At 57.0% G+C, this 24,525-nt stretch overlaps 1 protein-coding gene and 2 long non-coding RNA genes across 3 annotated transcripts; 1 reads left to right on the forward strand and 2 right to left on the reverse strand.

Annotated features, from left to right (window-relative positions):
- Positions 1-122: 122 nt before the first annotated feature.
- PSD4 (pleckstrin and Sec7 domain containing 4) lies at positions 123-24,467 on the forward strand. The gene is given in 19 exon segments (XM_082426943.1): positions 123-161; positions 661-732; positions 8,066-9,151; positions 10,238-10,363; positions 10,365-10,367; positions 10,664-10,742; positions 11,234-11,615; positions 15,063-15,272; positions 15,720-15,800; positions 15,937-16,049; positions 16,262-16,320; positions 16,483-16,572; positions 17,625-17,668; positions 18,039-18,199; positions 19,259-19,329; positions 19,421-19,584; positions 20,111-20,255; positions 20,538-20,681; positions 22,195-24,467. Coding segments are annotated over 19 exon segments (3,312 nt in total). The 5' UTR covers positions 123-137; the 3' UTR covers positions 22,453-24,467.
- Positions 15,175-20,698, reverse strand: LOC309643837. The gene is made up of 3 exons (XR_014254088.1): positions 20,614-20,698; positions 19,235-19,411; positions 15,175-15,261 (listed from the first exon to the last, which is right to left on the reverse strand). It is a non-coding gene; the product is annotated as an uncharacterized lncRNA (long non-coding RNA).
- LOC309643848 lies at positions 19,877-20,584 on the reverse strand. The gene is made up of 2 exons (XR_014254103.1): positions 20,477-20,584; positions 19,877-20,040 (listed from the first exon to the last, which is right to left on the reverse strand). It is a non-coding gene; the product is annotated as an uncharacterized lncRNA (long non-coding RNA).
- Positions 24,468-24,525: the final 58 nt, after the last annotated feature.

The raw sequence follows: 24,525 nt of genomic DNA on the forward strand, positions 1-24,525 counted from the left end.
ATTCAGCCATGGGAGACGGACGACAGTCGGTCCCTGTGGTCAGATGCTCTGAGTTCTAACCACAGCTTTGTGATTTCCCAGCTGTGCCACCATGGCCAGTGGCTTTACCTCTCTGAGCCTGCCTCTGGATCCATGTAATGGATATAGTAACACTTCATAATGTAAGTGAGGGGGGGACTCAGGGGCTATTGGGGAACCCTTTGTCACTGTAGGACAGTTATACCAGGTGCCGTTATTACCTACATAAGACATAGCCACACACAGATTGAGGGAAAAAGAAAAGTTACCAGCCCCAGGGCCCTCCCGAGTCCCACCGAGTGCCCTGCCAGGACCTGAGAGCTGGGCAGAGATGAGAACCTGGTGACAGGCCTCAGGGAGGAGGGACGGGGCGTGCTCACAGTCTGGGGCGCTGCGCCTTCCTCTTTCTTTCTCCCAGGACCCTGATTCGGGGCTGCGCGGAGGGTGGGGGACCCCCGGGAGCAGGGGCGGGGGGCTGGGGCCAGAGGCGCCGGGCCTGGGAGCGAGTGCTCTTGTCTCGGGGCAGGAAGTGTGAGGTGCAGCGCAGCTGGGGAGCCCCGGAGGCCTTGGGGCAGCAGGGGGGTGAGTGTGGTGAGGGGAACGGAAGTCGGAAGCTGCAGCCGCCACGTTCCCCATTCACAGTCCAGACGGACGGGGCAGCGGGACCGCTCCCGGGGAGTCGGGCCCACGCATCCCTTCCCGGGTCCTCTGGAGGTGAGCAGGGTGGGCCTGCTTCGGGTGGGGGGCTTGGAGGGCGCCGGGGGGCGGGGATGTGGAGAGTCACGTGTGGGCCCTTGTGGTGACCGCCAGGGCAGGTGGGCAGGAAGAAGGGCTCCGTAGGCCCCTGCGTGTGCACCTGCTGTGCGCCCAGCCTTGGGCTGCAGCCCCGTCCTTCCCCTTCCTCCTCTCCGTCAACCGACCCCCTCCCAAGCTGGCCCTTTCTGTGATTCCTGCTCTGGCTCCCACATACCCCAGCCTTCCCGGAGCCCCTGGGGGTCTGCAGTCATGAAGTGGCCAAGGACCCTCCTTCCTAAAGCTCCTGTGAGCCTCCCCAGGTCCCTGGTGGCTGCTGAGACTGGTATCCAGCGGGGGCTCATGTGGCCACAGGCCCCAAATGAGCCTTGACCCCTTGACCCTGGAGAGAAGGAAGCCATTCGGACTGGGGCTTTGGAGGGGGCGCAGCTTTGGGTGCGGTCACCGTAGGAGCTCAGACTCGGGGTTCCCAGCCCCGTGTTGCCTTCAGGCCCCCGCAGGGAGGACGGGTTGAGGGGAGGGGCCCAGCGCTCGCTTGTTCGCCTGGGCCGTTCTGGTTTAGGCCTGTCGACCTGTTGGGTAACAGGAACCAGCGCACTCTCAAAGGCTTCCCTGTTTGGGACACCGTCAGGCCTCCTAGTTGTAATTGTTCATCTCAGCCACTGCCCCCTTATTCTAGGGCCTGAGATCCTGTGGGTGGAGTCAGTCCTGTGCTAAAAGGCTGGGGAGGGCGACCTGTCATCAGCTGATAATAAGTACCCCAGAGGACTGAGGGGCCTCAGCCAGGAGGCCTGTCTCCCAGGGCTTTAGGGCATCACAGGGCTCCCTCCTCTACAGATAAGGAACCAGCCTAGGCTCTTCTAGAATCCAGGCTCTAGGCTCTTTGTAGTGGGAGGGGGAGATCCAAGAAGGGGTGAGGGACGCCCAGCCTGGGCCTGAGCCTTTGTTGCGCTTCACAGGCAGTAGTTTCTCTGGAGATCCTTTGGTCCTCTCCGCCCCCCCTTCCCCCCATCCTCTCTGCTCCTACCCCGTCCTCTCTGCCCTCTCCCTTCTCTGTCTCTGCCTGAGTCTCAGCTGACCCCACCTCAGGGTTCTCACCACCAACTCTGTGTGTGTGTGTGTGTGTGTGTGTGTGTGTGTGTCTCTCTCTCTGCACATTTGCATGAAGCCTCCTTCCGTGTGGGCAGGATGTGGGGTGGCCCCTACTCATGTACCTTGGGTGCTCTGGCCCCAGGTTCAGGCAGGGGCGTCTGTCCTGCAACTTGAAACCGGAGACGCTCGGGGAGCTGTCCTCAGGGGCAGCACCCTTAACCTGGCCTCCGCCCAGGGCTGCTGAGGGACAGGACAGGTCACCTCCTAAATCCCTGGATGGGCCAGGAGCCTTTGCTTTTTGCATAGGAAGGAAACATTTCCAGGGCAAAAGGAAGCAGTTTTCTGAGTTGGAAGCTTAAAGGGAGAGAGAGAGATGCACGCTCCAGATAGGACATCCCGGGCCGACTCCTGGGGGACTGAGGGAGCCCACTGGGCTGAGTCCGTGCGGTCAGGGAGGGTGGTTTGTTTGGCTGCAAGCCAAGTTAATCTGAGCGAGACGTAGTGTTTCTGAGCACCTCCCAAGGGCCGGGCCCAGCATTAGCACTCAGACCCCCTCCCATTGTATAGCAAACCTCTCAAGTAGCTTTATCCATCTTATTTCCTTCTTTCACAGGCAAGGAACCAGGTGAAGTTTTGGACCAGAGTCACATGGCTCGTCCAGTGTAGCTAGGATTTGAGTCTAGTCTGTGAGCCTCCAGGTGTAGGGCGAGTGGGGGCCGAAATGCAGGACATTCACGCTGTCATCTTTCGCACTCAGGCAGGCTCTCCCCCCCGCCTCCCATGGCCTTCAGCACCTCAGGGCACAGGCTCTGTGCCCAAGCGGGGGGTGGAAAGCAAACCCACTCTCAAAAGGATGATACAGGTGCCATCTGGGCTCCTTCCTGCCCTGAGATCAAAAAGACCTTGCCTTGTAGCCCGGGTGGGTGTGGGGTGGTGGTGGGAGGGACTTATGTCCCCCTGGTCCCCCAGCCGTGGATTTCTGTGACCTTTACCTCCCATCAGCTAATGCAGGCTCAGCCCCTGCAGAGGTTACTCGGCTCAAGACAGGAGCCCTGGGGGCTGCCTGGTGGAGCGCTGGCTCTCTCCCCCACCACCCCATCCTCAGCTTCCTCCCTAATCCTTCCTCTCACTGGCTTCTAGGCTCAAAGCATTTTTTTTGGATTCCAAAGAGCCATTGCACTTCTTCCAGAACTTTTCCTTAAAAGTTTTCTCTTCCTGAGCTATCACGATGCTTAGAAAAATGAAGGGCTACTCATTTCAGAGATAACAAAGCCTACCTAAGAAGCCTGTGGCAGACACTTTTCTCCCGCCTTTGTTCTGGTTAAGATGCCTGAGGGATTTCAAAAGCCATATCACTAAGCATCAAGGGTGAAAAAAGAAAGGTAAACCAGGAAAATGCTAGACACATGAGACCTAGGCTCTGCTCCCCAGTTCCTGTGTGTGTGTGTGTGTGTGTGTGTGAGAGAGAGAGAGAGAGAGAGAGACAGAGAGAGAAAGGGAAACTTCTTAAACTCGCATTTCTAGTGGAGAGCACAGACAAGGTGGTTGAACGGGTCCTGAAGTCTCCTTCTCTCTGTCCAGCTACTGCCTCAGAGCCAGAACCCAGATGAGCATTTTGGCTGCTGGGCTGGCCTGGCAGGAGCCACCTCTGGAAAAGCTCTGCGCTAAGCGTTCTGGGCTTCCTGGAAGGAAGGTGTGATTGGCTCATGGCCAGACTGGCCCTCAGGGGGAAGTCTTCATGTCATAATGAGGCTAAATCTCCTTCTCCAAGCCTCAGTCTCCCCAGTCCTGTAGTAAGGTTGTTGAGGAGGGGGCTTTCTGAGGATCCACCCACCCATCCACCTACCCATCTATTCATCCACCCCTCCATCCATCTATCCATCCAACTATCCCTCCATCCCTCCTTCCACCCTTGCATCCATCCACCCATCCATCCATCCACCCACCCACCCACCCATCCACCCATCCACCCATCCACCCATCCACCCATCCATCCATCTATCCATCCAACTATCCCTCCATCCCTCCTTCCACCTTTCCATCCATCCACCCATCCACCTACCCATCTATTCATCCACCCCTCCATCCATCTATCCATCCAACTATCCCTCCATCCTTCCTTCCACCCTTGCATCCATCCATCCATCCATCCATCCACCCACCCACCCACCCATCCACCCATCCACCCATCCACCCATCCATCCATCTATCCATCCAACTATCCCTCCATCCCTCCTTCCACCCTTGCATCCATCCATCCATCCATCCATCCATCCACCCACCCACCCATCCACCCATCCACCCATCCACCCATCCACCCATCCACCCATCCATCCCTCCATCTCTCCATCTTTCCTCTTATTTTCACAAACATTTCTGGAGTGCCACCTCTGAGTCAGGCAGGCCCTGAACAGTGGGGGAAAGAGGTGAATTAAAGTGACTCTGCATCAGAAGAAATTTGTGCTTCATTCAATCCATGAATGCCCAAAAGAATTGATTTATGGGTGGGAAGAGAGAGTGCTGCTTAAGGGAGCTACAGACCTGGGTTCGGATCCCAGCGTCCCCACCCACCAGCTGAGCTCCCTGGGCACATTTCTGAAGCTCTCTGAGCCTTGTTTCCTTATTAGTAGGAAGGCGATGTCACCACGTGTCTCACTCGTGGAACTGAGCTCACAAGACTGAGTCTGGGGCTGCAAAGCCTGAGCTGGATGAGTGGCACACCGCAGGGGCGGGGCACTCTTGACATAGGGTTGGGTTGTCAGATACAAGACAGAATGCAGAGCTTAATTTGAATTTCAGATAAATAATTAGTCCGTTTTCAGTATAAATATGTCCCCAGTATTGGGCATCCTCTATTGTTTACTTGCTAAATGTGACAAGTCTACTGAGAGCCCATGTGCACCCATGTGAACCTGTCTGCCTGCCTGGAACCAGGACACCCGCCACCAGCCTCTGTAACCCCAGGTGTCTCATGGGTGAGCCTGAGCTTCTCAAGTCAACACTAACCCTCAACTTTCTAACCACTGGAACTAGAGGATAACGATATACCACCAGAACTTTGAAGTTGGAGTGGGTATAACACAATTGGTCACTAAAGCGATTGTCGGTCACCATTCCCACAGCGAGACAGCAGTAGCAAGAAGCTCAAAGAACCTCCTTCTTGGCGATTACATTTTGGGAAGGGAAGGCAAGCTAGAGCCACGTGGGTTAACACACTAGAAATTACGCTGTGGAGTAAATGCTCTGAAATAAGAGCGAGAGGGATGGCGTGCAGACACACCTCTTTCCCCACCACGTGCTGGGTCTGTCTGTCCCTGCTTCCCCCCCAAGTCCCCACCTCACCTCCCTTGGGTCCTTCAGTTCCCCTCAGGCCCCAGACATCTGTTGTCTGCTCTTTGGTCTCTGGAAAGCTGCTACAGCTTCTCTGATTTTTCTTTCCCTTTGAATCCATGGAGGAAGACCCCATTTCTCCTGGGAAGGCCAATTCAATCCTCGTTTATGTCTAGCATGGTCATTAACATTCACCTGTGTGGCTGCTGTGTTTCATATACATATTGATTTATAAGGACCTATTGGCAAAGAGGGACGTGTGGGACTCTTATCTTGTTAAAACTTGCAGGGCACCCTTTCCACCAACCACTGCCCACCATTTCCCCTTCCCATTATTGGCATTTGAACTTCCCTGTCTCAAGTGATTCACTGATGAGAGGAGGAGAGTTGATGTCATTTGGGCAGAATGCTGTGAGGCTCCTAAGGCGGGCGCACATGGGATGGAATGTGTGGAGGAGGGAGGACGGGGTGGGGTGTTTCCAGAGGGGAGCCAGCTAGGCACAAATAGACCAGGTCTTGGCAGGGAGGGAGGGTCAAGAGGTCTGGGAAGGGAGGTGGAGATGCCTCGTGTTCAGGTGCCTGTAAAGTAGGTGCTTCCCGGCACCTCTGCCTACCATCTCCTAAATGGAGCTGCCTTCCCAGAGTTTCCTGTACCCTAAGGGCTGGATGCTTGAGAAGCCTGCGGTGCGGGGGGGGGGCGGGGGGGAGGTGTCTCACCTCCTTACTCACACTTGGTCATTCTCCAGGCAGGCCTGGGGAGGGAGGTTGGATCCAGAGGGCTTGCCCGAGTATAGACAATGGGTTCTGGGTGCACCCCCTCCCTCCCTCTTGGTGATAGGACTATAGCAGGGCTCTGCCCTGGGATGGAGAGGAAGAGCCTCGAATGATGGCTGAAGCTGAGCTAAAGGGGTTGGACCCGTAGGAGGAGCAGAGTTCAAATCTACTGGCCTCAGAGCATCAAATACAAGATTAAAAGTAAGAAACGGCCCCACCTCTTGGGAAGCCCCAGTCTACTGGGGAGGCCAGCTGAGAACTCAGTGGTAGATGGGCCCTTCCTGGGGGCTAAAGCTTCAGAATCCTGAGGTCCCAATTCAGCAATTACAGATTCTTGCTATGCTCGCAGTGAGGAATGTGAGGATTGGGACGGAGGGAGAAGTAAAAGCCCAGAAAGGGATTCTGGTTTTGAGAGACTTTTTTTTTTTAACATCTTTATTGGAGTATAATTGCTTTACAATGGTGCGTTAGTTTCTGCTGTATAACAAAGTGAATCAGCTGAACATATACATATATCCCCATATCTCTTCTCTCTTGGGTCTCCCTCCCACCCTCCCTATCCCACCCCTCTAGGTGGTCACAAAGCACCGAGCTGATCTCCCTGTGCTATGCAGCTGCTTCCCACTAGCTATCTGTTTTACATTTGATAGTGTATATATGTCCATGCCACTCTCTCACTTCGTCCCAGCTTACCCTTTGAGAGACTTTTGGGAGGATGCTTTCAAGGGGAATTAGAAACTGAAATTCGTGTGGGTCCTTTCTCTCTTCTCTCGGGCGCCTCCTGAAAGAAGGAACAGTGCCCGGCCGAGCTTTCTTGGTGCCCTTAAACAGAAGGACCCCACCCAGCCTTTGTTTCCCAGCTCTGAGTGTTCCCGTTGATTGAGTGTCTCGTGGTGGGCCATGAAGTAGGTGGGAGTGAGTATCAGGAAGTTACGCACGGTTACAAGTCAGGAGCAGGGGTGTGTGTGTGTGTGTGCACACGTGTGTGTGCTTTTGTTCCCCCAGATATTTCAGAATGGCTTACACGCACACACCGGCCTCGAAATAGAGATCTGTGAGTGAGGAAAGTGAGGCAAAGGGAAAATAAAAGCTGTGACGTGGTCTGTGGTGCACTTAACACAGGAAATGCGTGCATAGGGCCTGCGGACTTAACCTACACTTCCTGAGGGCCAGTTACCGAGGGAAAACAGGTCGAGTTATGAGTTTCACAGTGTCCACAGGATCAGAACAAGCCAGTTGTTCTGAAGAAGCAGGGCCACCCCGAAAGCCCTGTAACCTGGGGACCACGTGCAGGGGATGGAGATGCATGCTTCTGGAAAATGCCCCACGAGAATCCTTGGCTGCATCCGATTAGGCCCGGCTCAGAGTGCCAATGTGGCCGATGCAGCGGGCAGCTCTGAGCAGGTGTGGGGCGGCCCCAGCTCCCCGCTCCCCAGAGGGCAGCCGCCTCCTCCCCGTGCAGCCCAGGTCCGCCCCGTGGGCTGAAACATCCTCCGGAGCCAGGCTGCGTGGCTGGAACTGAGAACCGGCCAGTGAGCTGTGGTGAGGATGCAGGCCCCAAAAACAGGAGCCTTGGGAAGGGGAAACAAGACCAGCTGTGGCCTTCCTTTCCTGGCTGCCTGCTTCTCCCTCGAGTCTGTTCCATTCCCCTCACCTCTGGCCCATATCTGTTTGGCTCCCACGTACATTGGTCTCCCCATCCTTCTTTTGGTTTGCTGCTACCTTCCCGCTATTTTGAGACATTTCCACCTTCTGCACCTGCTACCAACCATCTTAGCCTTGACCTTCTCCAATCCAGGGTCCCCAAAGAAGGGTCTGGCTTGCCCAGTTCATCTCTTTCAGCTCAGCCACTCGGGCCACCCTCAGCCAACAGACGAGTGTCTTTGGGGCGGGTGCCGCCCTGGCGCGAGCAGTTGCAGTTGTGGGTCAGACGGCGTGTATGGTACCCTCCTCACCCCCGCAGGGCTGCGGAGGGCAGCGGCCCTTGGCCTGGGCTATGGATGTCGCAGGCACTCGAAACCACGTGTAACTCACCGGACGTGTGCTTCCAGGGGCTGAGAGCCCAGTGCTAACCTGCCTTTGCTTTGGGTACTTCCAGGGTAGATGTGGGGTCCCAGTCACCCCCCTGGCCGGTACTCCCTCTGATCTACACAATGGGCTTGTGAAGGCGGATGCTTCTGGGGACTCCTGTGCAGCTTGCACTCTGTGGATGATGGGCGACGACGGACTCTGTGAACACCCCAAACCCATGGAATTTCTCGACGTCTGTTTGGGAGACCACACGCAGCTCCACCCAGGAGCACACCTGAGGGAGACACGCGGCCACCCTGACCCTCTCGAACCTTGCGGGGAGCAGACCTGGGCCTCTGACCCTCCTGATTTCACGAGGCGAGATGTTCATCCCAGGGGCTCCAGCCCAGAGCCCACGCATCCGGGCAGCGGCTCTTCCCAGGAGGGGGCAGGGCAGAAAGCAGCATCCCCCGGGTCACCCCGGGACAGCCATCCTCTGGGGAGCCCAAGCCAGAGCCAGAGCACGTCCACCCAGGTGGTGTTCTGGGCGGGCATCCTGCAGGCGCAGATGTGCGTCCTGGACCTGGAGGAGGAGCTGGAGAAGACGGAAGGGATCAGAGCTGAGCTGAGATGCTGCCTCCCCACGGCGTCTCCCGACCTCCCCACTTTACGCTCCAGCCCGGCGGGACCCCGGGACTCAGGCCTCCACCCCAGCCCACCCGTGGACGTGCACGAGGCCTCGGGGGAAGATAGCAGCGGGCCTGAAGGGGAGAACCGGAACCCGGCATGGCCGAGGGAGGGCGTGCCAGACTTGTCCCCGGAGTGGGGTCCCGAGGAGGAGAGCATATTCTTTGACAACCCCCTCTTCCTGGAGAGCCCTTCCTTGGACCCCAGTGTGTCTGAAGCACGCTTTTCCTGGGGGTTCTCAGATCCCTGCGCAGATGTGAGGACCGGGCCCCAGAGCCCGCAGACCCTGGAGCCCTCACCCCCAGGAGGCAGCGTGCTGTGGGAGCTGGGCAGTGAGCCGGATCTGGGGGACAGCACAGTGGATTCCAGCGGGCACGCCACACCGCCATTCCCTGTGCCCACCTACAGGCTGCACTCCTCCTCCTGGGCTGTGGTGGGCACCACCGAGGGGGCTCCCGCAGCACCTCCCGGCCAAGAGGAGAGTGAGGTAAGCAGAGCCCTGGGAACCAACCCCAGGCTGTGCGTGGGGACACGGAAGGAAGGGCCTTCCTCTGTGGTCACCAGGCCCAGAACTCTCTTCCCAGATGCTGGGGCCTTTGGGGATCCTGGAGCAATAGAGCAGAAAGGCAGGTCCAGTGTGGCCTTCAGAATTAGGGGAAATTTTACGGGCGCCGTGATGTCAACTGAACATGATGGCAATCAACGTTAAGGCACAGATGTCTCCCCTCTCGCCAGCTCCAAGGGGCTGCACGTGGACACATTTGGAGAACAAATAGCTCCTCCGGTTGCGGCGTGTTCCAGGCCAATCTCGGGCTCTCCCTCTCCCACCTCGAAGACATTCCCAACTGTAACAGGGCAGCGGTCAGCCTGCTGGGGTGACCTCTGCCCCTGGTGGGGAGGCGTCTGCTTTAAGAGGCCTCTCTTCTGGGGAGAGATTGCAGCATTTTGTTACTTTTAGCTCACCATCTTTCATTGTATCCAGTGTCACCCGAACAGGCCCACGTGACAATGGCAGAGGTCTCGGTATCAACTAGCACGAGCTGTAGGGACAAATTACGTGAGCACATTTTTCCCAGGGAGGCCTCTGCTTAAGAGATAAGGAAACTCAAGATGGCAGAGCAGGGCTGTAACTTTCTAATCTCTGTGGTCCCAGAGAACAACAGGGAGAGCTCATAACCAGAGCAGCTCTCTCAGCCGACCCCGAGATCAGAGGACTGGGGTCCCTGTGCAGGGCAGCCGTGCCTGTGTCCTGTGATGTGCATTCTGGGGCCTGGTTGCTCCAGGGCCCTGGGAGTCCTCAGCGGGAGGCCTGGGAGGCCTGTCCTGGGAGCTGGCCATTTGTGCTCATCTGGGAGGGCAGGGCCCAGCCCAGTGCCTGGGGGCTGTCACCCTCTCTACAGCACAGCCCCTCCTTGGGCAGATGCTGCATGAGACAGGGCCATGTGAGCAGCCGGATAAGAGAAGACTAGAAGTCAGTGAACATGGATGAGGCCCCAAGGGTGGAAGCGTGTCGGGAAGGCCCTGGGAGCAGTTTCCCTTGGGCAAACCTCTCTCTTCTCCTTTTCTTCCCTAGACTCCTCTGGGAGACAGTCTTGCTCCTGCCCGATCTGCAGCATCCTGGGTGGACGAAGCATTGACCTGGGAAACAGAACGTGTGGGATCTGATGCCAGCCCTGCCACATATCCTGTGCAACCTTGGGCAAGTCACTTCCCCTCTCTGGGCCTCAACTTTTCCATCTGTAGAGAAGGAACATGAAGCCAGTGATTTCCAGGGCCCAGCACCAGCACCCCTAGGATGTGGGTCCCATCCGGGGTGCCTCTTCTGAACTGAGGCCCAGACCAGGGTGTGAGGTCTGGGTGGGAGGACAGCAGGGAGAGGGGGGGGCCCTGTATACTCATGGTCCCTCTTCCCTCCCTCTCCTCCCCCCGTGCCTTCACTGCCCCCTTCACCTCTCAGTGCCTCCAGGGCTCACAGATGCCTCTGTGTCTCTCTCAACAGCCTCTGCCAAGTCTCGAGGGCTGGCAGACCAAGGACGTTCCTTCCTGGCCCCAGGGGCCTCTTCGCCCCCAGGACAGAGGTGAGATCCAATATGGGGTCTGGGAAATTGGGTGGTTGGAGGCTTTGGAATCTGGAGTGGGGACAGAGAGCGTTCCCCAGGGGTGTCATTAAGGAGTCCCCTTGTTTTGTGTTGGAGCCAGACAGACTTGGGCTTAAATTCTGCTTCTGCCTCTGTGACTTCATCAGTACAATGGGTTTTAAAATACTCATCTCATAGAGTAAATGAAGAAATGTACAAAAGTCCCAGCCTTTTGGATGCCTGGGTCTCAGTGGTTTAGCAAGCCCTGAAACCCCGGTTGCCTTGGGGCTGAAGTTTTGGGAGTCGTCTGCCCACTGTCCCTACGTGTGGTGGGTCACTGCCCGACGAGGGACAGAATGTGCAGCTCCAGGGAGGAGCCCCGGGACGGGGGAGCTGCTGGGGGTGGCAGCCCAGGCTGTTCCCTGGCTCTGCCCCTTGGCCCTCAGCCTGCCCCTCGTCCCGTGCCAGCTTCACGCTACACTCTTCCTCAGGTGACAGGCATGCAGAGCGTGCCCAGGAGTCTGCTCCCTGCACCGTGTCCCCCGGCCCCTGGGGGAGCCCAGCCTCTTCGCCGGAGCCGAGCAGCCCTGAGTCTGAGGCCAGAGGCCCCAGCCCCCGGCCCAGCCCCCTGTCCTCCCAGGAAGGCAGCCCGCAGCTCTGCAGCCACCCCCCGGGCAGCGTTCTTCCCACGTGGATGCTAGATACTACAAGCCCTTCATTCCTGGAGACGGATGGGGCAGAGCCAAGTTCCCTGGAGAAAGAGAAGGCAGGAGAGGCCCCAAGCCCAGGGAAGGAAGTAAAGAGTGAAGGCCCAGCCAGGACTGCCGAGGCTGGAGCCAGCCAGCCTGACGTTCTCTTGACTTCTACAGAAGGGTGAGTGTCGTTCTAAGCACCCTCTGCCTCCTAATTATGCAGGCATTTAAGAATACCCGGTGTGATTCTTCTCCCATATAAGTTCCTCCAAAATATTGAGTAGAGTTCCCTGTGCTATACAGTAGGACCTTGTTGTTTATCTATTTTATATATAGTAGTGTGTATGTGTCAATCCCAAACTCCTCATTTATCTCTCCCTGCCCCCCAACCCTTTCCCTTTTGGTAACCATAAGTTTGTTTTCTATGTCTGTGGGTCTATTTCTGCTTTGTAAATAAATTCATTTGTATCCTTTTTTTTTTTTTAGATTCCACATATAAGTGATAGCATATGATATTTGTCTTTCTCTGTCTGGCTTACTTCACTTAGTATGATCATCTCTAGGTCCATCCATGTTGCTGTAAATGGCATTATTTCATTCTTTTTTTTATGGCTGAGTAATATTCCATTATGTGTGTGTGTAAATATATATATATATATACACGTACATACCACATCTTCTTTATCCATTCATCTGTTGATGGACATTTAGGTTGTTTTCATGTCTTGGCTATTGTAAATAGTGCTGCTGTGAACACTGGGGTGCATGTATCTTTGCAAATTCTAGTTTTCTCTGGGTATATGCCCAGCAGTGGGATTGCTGGATCATATGGTAACTCTAGTTTCTTAAGCAACCTCCATACTGTTCTCCTTAGCGGCTGTACCAATTTACATTCCCACTACAGCGTAGGAGGGTTCCTTTTTCTCCACACCCTCTCCAGCATTTACTATATGTACACTTTTGGATGATGGTCATTCTGACTGGAGTCAGGTGACGTGAGAAAAGCACATTGGGACTTAACATACTAATATCTATTAAGCCAGGATTATATGACTGAAGGGTTTGGTAGCACAAGAAACCAAAGAGCAGACAGTCATACACGTGGGGCAGGACTTGAATGTGTCGAGGCAGAGCCAGGGAGACGTGTCCATGGCTGGACACCAGGAGAGGCCGGGGCGGGGGATGGGTGTGCAGCGAACCTGACCTGACCAAGGCCATGTGCCCGGAAAAATGGGGGTCATGCTAGGCAGGTCTGGGGAGAGGGAAGGTCAGAGCTTGTGATGTGGGGATGACATGCCGCTTTGAATTTGAGGATGTGTCTGGGAGGCCCAGGGTGCTGACTCGGATCTCAGGGGAAGCTGGAGCAGCAAGGAGAGGTTGGATTGGGACCAAAGGAATGGTGGATCTTGGGGTCCATAGCAGGACTAAGTAACCCTAGAATTGTGACCAGGGGTAGGAATAGTCCAACTGGAAAACCGTCCTAGATGCCCACCTGCCCCAAGGATGCTGCATGAAGGCTGTCAGCCCCTAGGAGCTCTACGTGGGGAAGGGGTTTTGTTGGCCAAATCGGGGTTATATGAAAGAGACCAGGGGAGACTAGTGATGGTTCAGGTCGTGGACCTAGTGTTGGACTAACTGGAAGGTTAACTCCACTCCCATCTCAAAGTCATTGGGTGATGGTGAACCTCAGGCAGTGCCAGAAACCAAAGAAGCCTCTTCCTTCTGCAGCTGGAAAGCTACACTGTCCCTGAAGAAGTTCAGAGTAATCAGAAGAGTCTCTAGGTGTCTAAAAAGAGAGGGTTCATGATACCAAAAATTAAAGTTAATTCAACCCCAAATAAAAGTAAATCCACCTAAAATGAGAACCATACTTTCATAGTAAATAATGAAAAAAGGTTTAATTGATGCTTTTCTTGGTAAATGACACTAAATATTACATAAGTAAATTTATTTAATCTTATATTTAATACACTATAGGAGATTAATTTTCCTGGCTTAATTTGGTGGCCCAGTGAGATGTCTTTCATTCATCCTTAACTTTCACAGTGAGGTCATAAGGGTCTATTTAATTTATCATTTTATTTTATTTTTTTATTTTCGGCCGCACTGAGCTGGCATGTGGAACTTCCCCAACCAGGGATCGAACCTATGCCGCCTGCAGTGGAAGTGCGGAGTCTTGACCACTGGACCACCAGGGAAGTCCTATTTTATTTTATTTTATTTTATTTAATATCAGCTTTATTAAGATATAATTCACATACTATACAATCCATCCATTTAAAGTATACAATTCCATAACAATTTATATTTGCCCTGCAGGGTTTTTTTCCTCAAAGTGCCTTCCCATCTAGATATTATTTTAGTAACAACACTCACTGACTAGGTCATTTTTGTAGAAGTATTTGAGGGCTTTGTCAGCTGATAATCTAAGTAGTTCTCTTTAGATGTGACAAGCGTGTCATTATTGTTATTTTCTCCTCTTCAGTTGTTCACTGGACTAACTCTTCCCGTTCCTCACTTGTCAGTGGCTTCCCAGGTGATCCCTGGAATCTTCCAGCATCACTTTCATGGCCTTCATAAAATCCTTTTTGGCAAGATTTGTAATTTCACTTTTCAGCTGGCTTCCATTATGTTTGCCCTGCCTTGTTGGATGTGCATGAGCCTCAGGAAGCAGTGAGAAGTTACCAGCAAAGACGCTGACCCAGTTGGGGGCAGAGACGTACATTTGTGTTAAGTGGAAAGGGCTGTCAAGTGCAGCCGAATTTTGTAAGTGGGTAGTCTGTCGGTGAACATTTTCATACTGTGATAAGTTTTGCTTATCTGTACAACTCCCTGACTGCAGTAACCTGGATGATGACCATTCCACTAACGAGGATACCCCAATACCTGGTTGCAATGTTGCAGGGAAAACGCAAGAGTCAGGGAGAGATTGGGCCGGGTGACTTCTGAGATTCTGAGTGTCCTCTGAGTCTACCGTGAGGGTTGCTGGGGCCTGTGCACCCTCTGTAGGGCACCATCCAAAGCCCCTGCTGGAAGGCCCCCTTCTCTACCACAGGGCTGCCGATACGGGAAGGCAGGGGTTGGAAACCACCTGTGGCAATCCCAGCTGTCAACATTCCTAAAGCCGGTCTCGCTTTCCATTCTTGCTTCACCCTTGCACCTTCCTTGGCTCCAGATCTAGGAGTGGAGGCTGGAGGCTGGAGCTGGGGGAGGGGAAGGGGGGCAAGGAGGCATGATGGGGAGGGCAGGACAGGTGAGGGGCACAAGTGGCTGCTGACATTTGGGGAGGTATTCCCACCCCTCCTTGGGACGGACTAAACACCACTGGGGTCTTCAAAGGGCTGCACCTGCCACCTGAGGAAGTGCTGGTACCAAGCTCGGCTCCAGCCCTTGCTAGCTTTGTGTGAATACTGCCCTCTCTGGGTCCTCCTGGTGCCCAGGTCAGGCCAGGCAGGCTGTGACCCTGCCTGTTCCCCGGGGGAGGACCTGGTCTGGCTCTTCCCCGGCCACACAAGGCCCTGGAGCTCCAGCTCCTGCCCTGAGCTCTGGGCATGGACTCTAGGCACACCCGCCCCTACGACTGACCCCAAGGACGCTTGACCCAGAGCCCCTTTGTATCCATCCCAAGCGGGAGTCTGAGGTCACCGATGGACTTTCACAGGCCTCCTGAGAGCCCCGTGCCCGAAGCGCAGCCCCCAGAGGAAGGCCAAAGGCCTCCAGCTGGAGACAAGCTCGCGAATGGCGTCAGGACCGACAAGGTGGCCTGGAACTTGGCCTCCCGCCTCTATCGCCTGGAGGGCTTCCGGAAGTCCGAAGTGGCCGCTTACCTGCAGAAGAAGTAAGGGGCTTTGAACCTGAGCTAGGCCGGAGGTCGAGTCAGGAAGGGGAGGAGCAGCCGGTGGGCTCCCTGCCCGCCTGTGGCCCTCCGGCCCGACCACTGACCTCTCAAGCCTTCGTTCCTGTCCCGTCCACTGCACCCCTCTCCCCTTTGCCCCCAGACCCTTGCCATGCCTGCCTCTTCCTCTTAGTCACACTTGTGTCACCCTCGACCCCTGCTTAGAGCCGCCGGACCCGGCGAACTGCCTTCCCCCCACCCCAAACCCATGTCCCTCCCACTCAGCATCGGATGGGTGCCAGTGCCCTCTTGGGAACTAGGGTCCAGCCCGGCTGTGCCTTTCCCTTGATCTCACCCCCCAGCCCCCGTCAGGCCCTAGGATATGTGCAGGCCCTGGGGCCCCCAGTCCAGAACCCCAAAGCAGGCTTCATCCCCACTTTCCCTCCACAGCAACGACTTCAGCAGGACGGTGGCTGAGAAGTACCTTTCCTTCTTCCAGTTCGGAGGCCAGAGCCTGGACCGTGCGCTCCGGTAACACCTGGGGGCCTTCTCTGGGGAGGAGGGAGGGATGGTGGGGGGCAGTGGCACCCCCAGCAGAGGCTGGAATCTGATTGGCCCTGAGCTCTGGGGCTGCTGGGCTCTACCTGGACTCTGGCCCTCCTTCCAGGGGCTTCCTCCACGCCCTGGTGCTCAGTGGGGAGACCCAGGAGCGGGAGCGGATCCTCTACCAGTTCTCCAAGCGCTTCTATCACTGCAACCCTGGGCTCTTCTCCTCAGTAGGTAGGGAGACGCCGGCCCTTTGGGGGGACCGGGGAGAAGGATGGCAGGGAAGTGTCCCCAGTCTGCTTGGGGGTTCACTGGGTGGTGGCTGTGGGAGTGTGTTTGGAGGGGGCTCTGGGGGGCCCAGAAGCATTTGGGGGTCTCCCCACCCAGGGTGGGCAGAGGAAATGCAGGAGTCCCAGTTCCAACGAGCTTTCTCTCTGGGGGGACAGACTGCGTGCACACCTTGACCTGTGCCATCATGCTCCTTAACACGGACCTGCATGGACAGGTGAGAGCCTGGGGGGTCCTGGAAAAGGGGAACCGAGGCCTGGGATGGGGGGGGTCAGGGAGGGCCCTGGGGACCTGGGGAAGGTTCGGAGTAGCTGGCCGGGGGTCTTTCTGTTGGGGTCGGGCATGTGTGGCAGCGACCCCCCTCTCCACATGGCCACAGAACATTGGGAAGAGCATGAGCTGCCAGGAATTCATAACCAACCTGAACGGCCTGCAGGACGGCGGGAACTTCCCCAAGGAAGTGCTCAAGGTACGGCACGGGGGCTGCTCAGGGCCTGGAGCCTTGGCTCTTTGTCCCAAGGGGAACGTGAGCTCATGCCTGGCTTTGCCGAAACATCCTTGAGAGGACAGGCCTTCCTTACCGAAGGGAACTAAAAGTGTGGGCCCCGGGCCAGCAGTATCAGCATCACCTTGGAATTTATTAGCTTGTGTGAATACACAGGCCCCCCGCCCTGGACCTACTGAATCAGAATCTCAGGCTGGGCCCCTACAATGTTCTGTCATGCTTCTGGGTGATTCTTAGGCCTGTGAAGTCTGAGAAGCACTGGTTTTTGGTTCTCAGGGCAAAGCTTCAAGTGGTAAAAGTCTAGAGCGAGGATTCGGGAGCCAGAGGTTCCAGGGTTTGGATTCTAGTGTTGGGCAGCTCACTCCTTGGCCAAGGCAAGTTCCTCCGGGGCCAGTGACCATGTTACAGGGTTGTTATCACAACCTGCTTAGCCCAGGGCCTGGCCCACAGTCTGCTTTCCTAAGCAGTTAGAGCATTTATTCTCTTGTCTAGTCAGTGAACATTAATTGAACACTTACTAGGTGCCCGGTGCCCCACTAGGCGTGGCCAGGGCTACAAAAGCCAGCCAGCCACATTGATGTGAGTACTCTTGGTCATATCATTTCAAAGTCGCAGCACCTCGTTTATTCATTCACTCACCGTACACTGACTGCCCCTGTAGTCAGCTGTTCCTGTAGCGTCAGATATCTCTGGGCAGGATGGTGTGTGGGTGATTCGTTTCCCCTTCAAGGGAACTAGTTCAGGCCTCGCTAAGCTCAAGTAAGGACGAGGATTGCTTTGATCATCCTCGTGTCTCTAGCTCCCAGCACAGTGCTCGGCACACTGCAAATGCCCCGTACGTTGCTGCATGTGTGCGCGGATGCGCGGATGCGTGGGCTGCCTCCTGCTCGGGGCAGAAGGGCAGCTACATCAGGGTGGAGGCGGCAGGCTGCAGCATGCCCGTCCTACCTCTGCCAGACAGAATGTGCGCCCCACGGCCCGAGGCTCCCGGGCCCACCTGTGTGTTTCTGTTCCAGGCCCTCTACTGGTCTATCCGAAGCGAGAAGCTAGAGTGGGCCGTGTAAGTGAGACCCATCTTTCCTCCCCTCCCTCTCCCCTGCCCTCCCTCCACCCACCCACCTGAGTTGGAGAACTTGGGCCCCTGGACAGTGCTCCCCTCTGCGTAGGTGGAGCTGGAGGCGGGGCAGCGGGCCAGTCTCAGAAGAGGGTGCAGTGGGCCAGGGAACACCTGGAGGAGCCAGAGGTGGCGAGGGTGTGGGGATGATAGGGAGTGATGGGTTGCCTTTGGAGGAGGACTTCTTCGGGGGTGGGGGGTCCTGAGGTGTGGCTGCCCAGCAAGAGAGAGAAGATGGGGGTCCTGAGGTGGTGGTGGGCACCTTCTGATGGCCTCTGGCCGGTCAGCACCCCCAGCCTGATTCTCTGATGTCCAGGGATGAAGACGACGCAGCCCGGCCCGAGAAGGCCCGGCCGTCTGCCCTGGCTGGCAAGATGAGCAACCCCTTCCTCCAGCTGGTCCAGGACCCCACGGTGCCCACCTACAAGCAGGGCATCCTGCCTCGGAAGATGCATCAGGATGCGGATGGCAAGAAGAGTGAGTGTCTGCCTGCTGCCACGCGGGGGCATCTGTGTGCCCGTGAACGGGGGGGGTGTGTGCAAGTGCCGTGCTCAGGGACACCGTGCAGAGAGACGGCACGGGCGGAGGTCAGGCAGCCCGTGTTCCTTCCTCAGTGCTGACCGTGAACCGGGGTCTGTGTAATGTGCTGGGGGCTGGGGGAGGGGTGCAGAGACAAGACAGACCTAGGGACCCCCCCACCCCCGAACCCCTGTGCTAGGGTGGGAATTAGACAAGCACACCAGTGTCTGGGATAAAAGGAAGAAAGAGCTGCGTGGTGTAGGGAGGCCTCCATCAAGTATGGGGTGTGGAGGAGGGCAAGGTTTCTGTTTTTGTTTTGGGGTGGAACGTGGGGGACAGGATAGTTAAGGCTTCTGGGACGCAATGGTCTCTGAGCTGAACCTTGGAGGAAAAGAGGGTCTGATTATTTGTAGTTGGGCAGAGGGATCCCCACTGAGAAAACAGCACGGGGCATGTGAAAGAGGATGGCGTGAGGTGCATTGGGCCTCATCCTGCAGACTGTTGAAGGCTCTGGAGCCGGGCAGCCACGTGACCAGAGCAGGAATGGGATCCCAGATGGGCTGGGGTACGGTGACCAGCCAGGGAACTGGCATTTGGCTGTGAGAAGCCACATGAGCAAGAGCAGGAGGTGACCGTGGGGAAGCAGGCCTTCTGCCCTAGCATCTGAGCCCCTGGGCCTCTCTGGATGGGACCAGAAAGATGTCTGAGAAGAGCTGTACTTCTGGGGGGGGTGGGGGGGGCGTGTTTGGAGTCAGGATGGTCTGTATGAGCGTCGGCTTTTGTGGTTGTTTGTAAATAGTTCTGTTTTGGTGTCTAAGAGTGGTTGCCCATGTGTGAGACACGGTACTGCCTGTTTGTGATCGGTTGTGTTTTGTTGTGTCGGTGTGCTTGGGCATGTTTCTCTACACCCTGGGGAGGGACTGGATTTGGGGGAGGGGAAGTGGGTGGGGGGCAGTGTGTGTCTGAGGGTCCGGAGGGGGGGCCACCACCCACCTTTGTGTTCTGCTCCTGGGGCAGCGCCGTGGGGCAAGCGCGGCTGGAAGGTGCTCCACACCGTCCTGCGAGGGATGGTCCTCTACTTCCTGAAGGTAGGGAGGGAGTCTGCACCCGCGACGGGCAGCACGGGGGGACAAGCAACTGATGCAGACCTCTCTTCTGAGCCCGTGTGCCCTGTGGCAGGGAGAGGACCACGGCCTTGAGGGGGAGAGCTTGCTGGGGCAGATGGTGGATGAGCCGGTAGGGGTGCACCACTCGCTGGCCACTCCCGCCACCCACTACACCAAGAAGCCGCACGTCTTCCAGCTGCGCACAGCCGACTGGCGTCTCTACCTCTTCCAGGCACCGTAAGTTTCGTGGCGGGGAAGAGGCAAGCGGCAAGGCCCCAGCTTTCCTCCCTGACCCCCTCTCATCCTCTGACGGCTACGGGCCCCGTCCTGGGGGGAGGAGGTGCCGTCCTGACCAGGCCACCTGAGATGGGCTGCTGGCGGGGGTCCGGCTACAGCTGGAAGCCGGGGCTTCCTGCTTCCGTCCCCTGCCCTTGGCCCACTCTGCCACTGCACCACCTCTTCCCTGAAAGTCCGACTGAGCCTCGCAGTTCCAAACAGAGGATTCCAGGAAGTGACTAACACTCGATCATTTCTTGGCATTTGATATAAACTCTATTGCCTTCCCAGATTTGCCTCTTTGTCCGCTGAGAAAAACCACAAGCGGCGGTCAACCACCTCGGCCAGCGGCAGGACTTCTGGCTTTTGTCGGCTCTGAGTCCTGAGCTGCCGGGCTGCTGTGCAGACCACGGGAGGCTGGGGGCGGGGATAGGTGATAGCACCGGACTCTGTGGTCCTGGGGACAGACGGCCACCTCTCCCTGCAGCACTGCCCAGGAGATGACTTCCTGGATCGCGCGCATCAACCTGGCCGCCGCCACGCACTCGGCGCCGCCCTTCCCCGCCGCGGTGGGCTCCCAGCGCAAATTCGTCCGGCCCATCCTGCCTGTGGGCCCCGCCCAGAGCTCCCTGGTACGGCCCGGGGGAGGGGCGGGATGCCGCGCGGGAGGGGGGTGCACCCCGGAGGACTAGGAGGGACATGAGAGGCTGTGCAGCTGGCCTAGGAAAAGGGCTGGGGAGGGGGAAGGATGGGCTGAACCCCTAGGCCCGGGATCAGGGATCGAGCTGTACACCTGGGCCCAGGAACGGAGGCGGGGGAGGGGGGTGTTGGGGGGGATTCTTGGGCTGCCTACCTGGGCCCGGAACGGAGTTGCAGGGCTTGGAGCAGCTTCCCCCACTGCCTCCCGCTCCCAGGAGGAGCAGCATCGATCCCACGAGAGCTGCCTGGATGCTGCCTCCGACGACCTGCTGGATCTGCAGAGAAACTTACCGGAGCGGCGGGGCCGCGGCCGAGAGCTGGAGGACTACCGCTTGCGGAAGGAGTATCTGGAGTACGAGGTGAGGTGCCCGCGCCTCACCTTCCGCCTGGACCCTCTGCCGCCCTCTCGTGGCCGTGGCCGTCCCTGCAGCCTTGGCTCAGGGCAGGGGGAGGTGCTCCTGGGAGAACACGGGGTGCTGTGTGCGCTGTCTGCGCACGAGTGTGTGCACACGCGTGCGCAAAGTGTGTGTGTCCGTGTGCACTCGGGCCGCTTCCCCTCTTGTCCTGGGGGCACATAGCAGCTGCTTGTCTGGAAACACTCTTAGGGAATGTTATTTTCATACATGTTTTTTCTCCTAAGAGTATATTTGGCTTTTCCTACATTGAAGGGAAAGCTATATTTTAACAGAATTATTTCCTCCTAATACCTACCTAATAATAATAATAGGCAGTATTTCTGAAGCTTGCATTGCATGGATTATCTTATTATCTAACCACTCTGGGGGTAGGGGCGGTGATCTTCATTTTACAGATGAGGAAACTGAGGAACAGAGAGATTAAGCGACTTGTCCAAACCTGATACATTTTCAAGAGACTCCAGTTACATCCGTGCCTCGTGTATGGTCGTAACTAAGGAATGACCTTTATTAGCTCTCTGATCGATGCTGAGATATTTTTTCCCACCCAACACCCACACTGCACCCAAATTCAGGAGGAGGGTAGGTGAGGGGCAGTGTGGGAACAGAAGGGGTCAGAGGCCACCCAGCGGCAGAGAGGGGAGAAGGGAGTGTCAGTGTCACCTCCTGGCTGTGCCCACCGGCCCTCGCGCTGCCCTCTCCCTTTCTTTCTGGCTTATCTCTTAGGCACGCTGGCTGCATCCATGGCTGGGAGGCCCCAGAGGCCCCGGCGTGTGGCCGATAGGACCCAGCTCTGCCCGTAGCATTCCAGCCTCTCCCTACCACTGACTGACCAGCTGGGACCTTTAGCAAGGCCCACGCCTCCCTAGGCCTCACTTCCCTCTTTACAAAGCAGAGCAGTGACTCCCACCCAACCTCCCAGGGCTGGGTTGAGGATCCAGCAGGCTGGAGGGTAGGAAAGCACTAGGTAAACTGGGAACTGTATCTGAAGGATGCTAGTTACAGAGGCCCAAGGAGTGTTAAACAGATGAGGGTAGTTAACGTCATACTCTCCAGATGCCAATTGTTAAAACGCCACGCAGACTCAATTAGGGTTGAGTACAGATGTGTGCTGTTTGTGTGCAGTGCTGCAGAGATCTCGGGCCTAGTGGGTTACAGATCTTTTAGTGTCTCAGTGATGTAACGTGCTCCAGAGATGTCAGTTACAGCACTACACGGGGTTGGCTGTTAGACCAGGGCTGGACTTACAGGTGTAACTATAAAACACCCAGGGCACGGTAGGGTCTGCAGACACGGTTGCTCAAGCAGGTGCTAGCCTTTGGCCCGGCGCTCTTTCTGCAGGTGTCTTTATCGCCATAGCATCATTCACATGTGAGCTGTCTGTCCCTCACAATCCCAGGCCCCTCCCGACCTGGAGCCAGGGTGGTGCTAAGGTGGCGGGGCCCGTGTGTTGCAGAAAACCCGTTACGAGACCTACCTGCAGCTGCTGGTGGCCCGTCTGCACAGCCCGTCGGATGACCTGGACCTGTGGGAAGAGCAGCTGGGGAAGGAAGCCGAAGGCCCGCAGGAGTCCAAGCCCAGCCTGAAGAAGTCCCACTCCAGCCCGTCCCTGCACCTGGATGAGGCCCCCACCACAGCCAAGGTCAAGCGCAACATCTCAGAGCGCAGAACCTACCGGAAGATCATCCCCAAGCGGAACCGCAATCAGCTGTGAAGCGGGTGCCCCCTCACCGACTCTGCCCCCCACGGCCTGGGGTGGATGTGGGATGAAGCCCCGAGGAAGAGCCTTGTCTCAGCGGGTGCGTGATGGTGATGAGGCCCCGCCCCCCCCCCCCCCCCCGCTGAAGGACAGCCTTGCTTCCCTGTGGTCCTCCTTCCCTCCCTCGTACACAGTTTTCCTAATACTGCTGCCCCTGCCCCTGGCTGCTCCTGAGGGCGATGGGAGGTCAGGAATTTGGCTCCACTCCCACAGTTCATCCCATGTCACCCTCCATCCCTTCAGAAGCCACAGCGGACACCTTTCCCAGGCCTGCGGGCAGCTCAGTGCTTATTTGAGAGTCAGAGTACTCGGGGACCCCTGGCCTCCGGGACAGAGGTTGGGGCAGCAGAGCCTCTGGGCAGACAAGCTAGGGGAGCCTCAGCCCTGAGGGTGGTCTTGCTCTGGGAATCAGGTGGCCTGCTGGGAGAGGTCCTGGGAGACCCCAACCAGGCCCCACCCACTGGGGGGACAGCCTTCTGGGTAGGGGCAGGGATGCGGCGAGTTGAAGGGCTCAGTGAGGCTGACCCTGGGGCCCCGGCCTTTGTCTCCTCTCCCACACATCACCCACTCGCAGTGGGCAAACGAGAGAGGCCCTGCCTTCCACGGCCAATTGCTGATCATCAGAGCAGAGCCGATGGCGGTCAGTGAGGGCCGGAAGGGGTGGCGGCCTCCAGAGCTCGGTGGAGAGCCCTGGACGAGGGGCCTCTGCCTCCCCAGAGCAGGGAAGGAGTTCTCTCCGGGTTCAGACCCTAGGGAGGCTGAGGGTAAGAGGTGGTGACACATTCGCATCCCCTGGGGGCTCTGGAGAGTTGGGGGGGGCGGCGGGTGGAGGCCTGGCTCCCTTCCCACACACCCCTTCCCTGAAAGCTCCATTCCCGAGGGGCTCCAGGACCCTTCCGGACCCCTCCCCTGCCCCAGCCTGCTCCCAGGGGCCTTTGCCACCCTGCCTGGGAAGTCCCCTTGTGCTCCCTCGGGCTGGCTCCCAGCTGGGCTGTTCTCTGGGGGAGGTTCCGGGCCCTCGCGGACCTGAGGCTCTGCCTGTGGGAAGGAGGCTGGGCTGCAGGGACAGCCATTATTGTCTCTGTTCAGCCAAGTGTGCGAGCAGGCGGCCCGCCAAGAGGGGCCTGTCCGCTGCCCGCCTGCTGGCTGACGCACGGCCCCTCCGGCCTTCCTGCCGGCCCTGTCCTCCCCTTCATGCTTGTAACCAGCCTGGAACTCCACCAGGTGGGGCTGGCACTTGGGGTCCACGGCCGGGGCCCAGGGCCGGGCCACACACCCAAAGCGTGCACAATAAATGCCAACAGAGAAGGAGGTGTGTACGAGTGTAGGGGGAGGGGAGGGTCAGCCAGTTCCGGGCAGCTGGGGCCACCTGCGGGGTGGCAGGCCGCATCCCCCTTGCCGTGTGTGCGTGCGTGTCTGTGTGCGTGTGCATGTCTGTGGGCGTGTATGTAACACACTGAGCCTGTGCAGGAGTCACATATGTAGGCTGTCACAGCTGGAGGGGACCTCAGAATCATTTACTTATCCACTCAATGTGTTCATTCTTTCATTTCACAAGTAATATTAGCTACCTCTTATGGGCCAGTACTATGGGATTCAAACACAGATTAAGCACAACCCTGGCCTCCAGGAGATGACCATCCTGCTCTCTGGTTCCCAGTTGGCAGTGTAGAGACACGCTGGAGACATTCCCATCCTGCACCCAGGGATTCAGATACAGTAGGTCTGGGTCAGGGACACCAATAGGTATTTTTAAGACTCCCTGGGCAACTCTGATGTGCAGTGGCAGTTAACAGTCACGGCAGAGTCCGGTCGTCTCATTTGATTGAGGTGGGAGCCTAGCGCCAGGTGGACGTGACTTGGCCCAGGAGCAATGCTTACAGGCTGAATGGCCGTGAGTGGGTTATTCGACCTCACTGACCTGTATGCTTATTTCTAAAACCCGAATAAAAGGCAGAGGTTTGTTTGCATGGGTGCATGTGTGTGACATTTCCATGCTTCTTTGCTCTTGTGGAACTGGCATCTCCC

This window comes from Balaenoptera physalus (assembly GCF_965194825.1).
Source record: "Balaenoptera physalus genome assembly, chromosome: 15".
In the NCBI taxonomy this organism is placed as follows: Eukaryota; Metazoa; Chordata; class Mammalia; order Artiodactyla; family Balaenopteridae; genus Balaenoptera; species Balaenoptera physalus.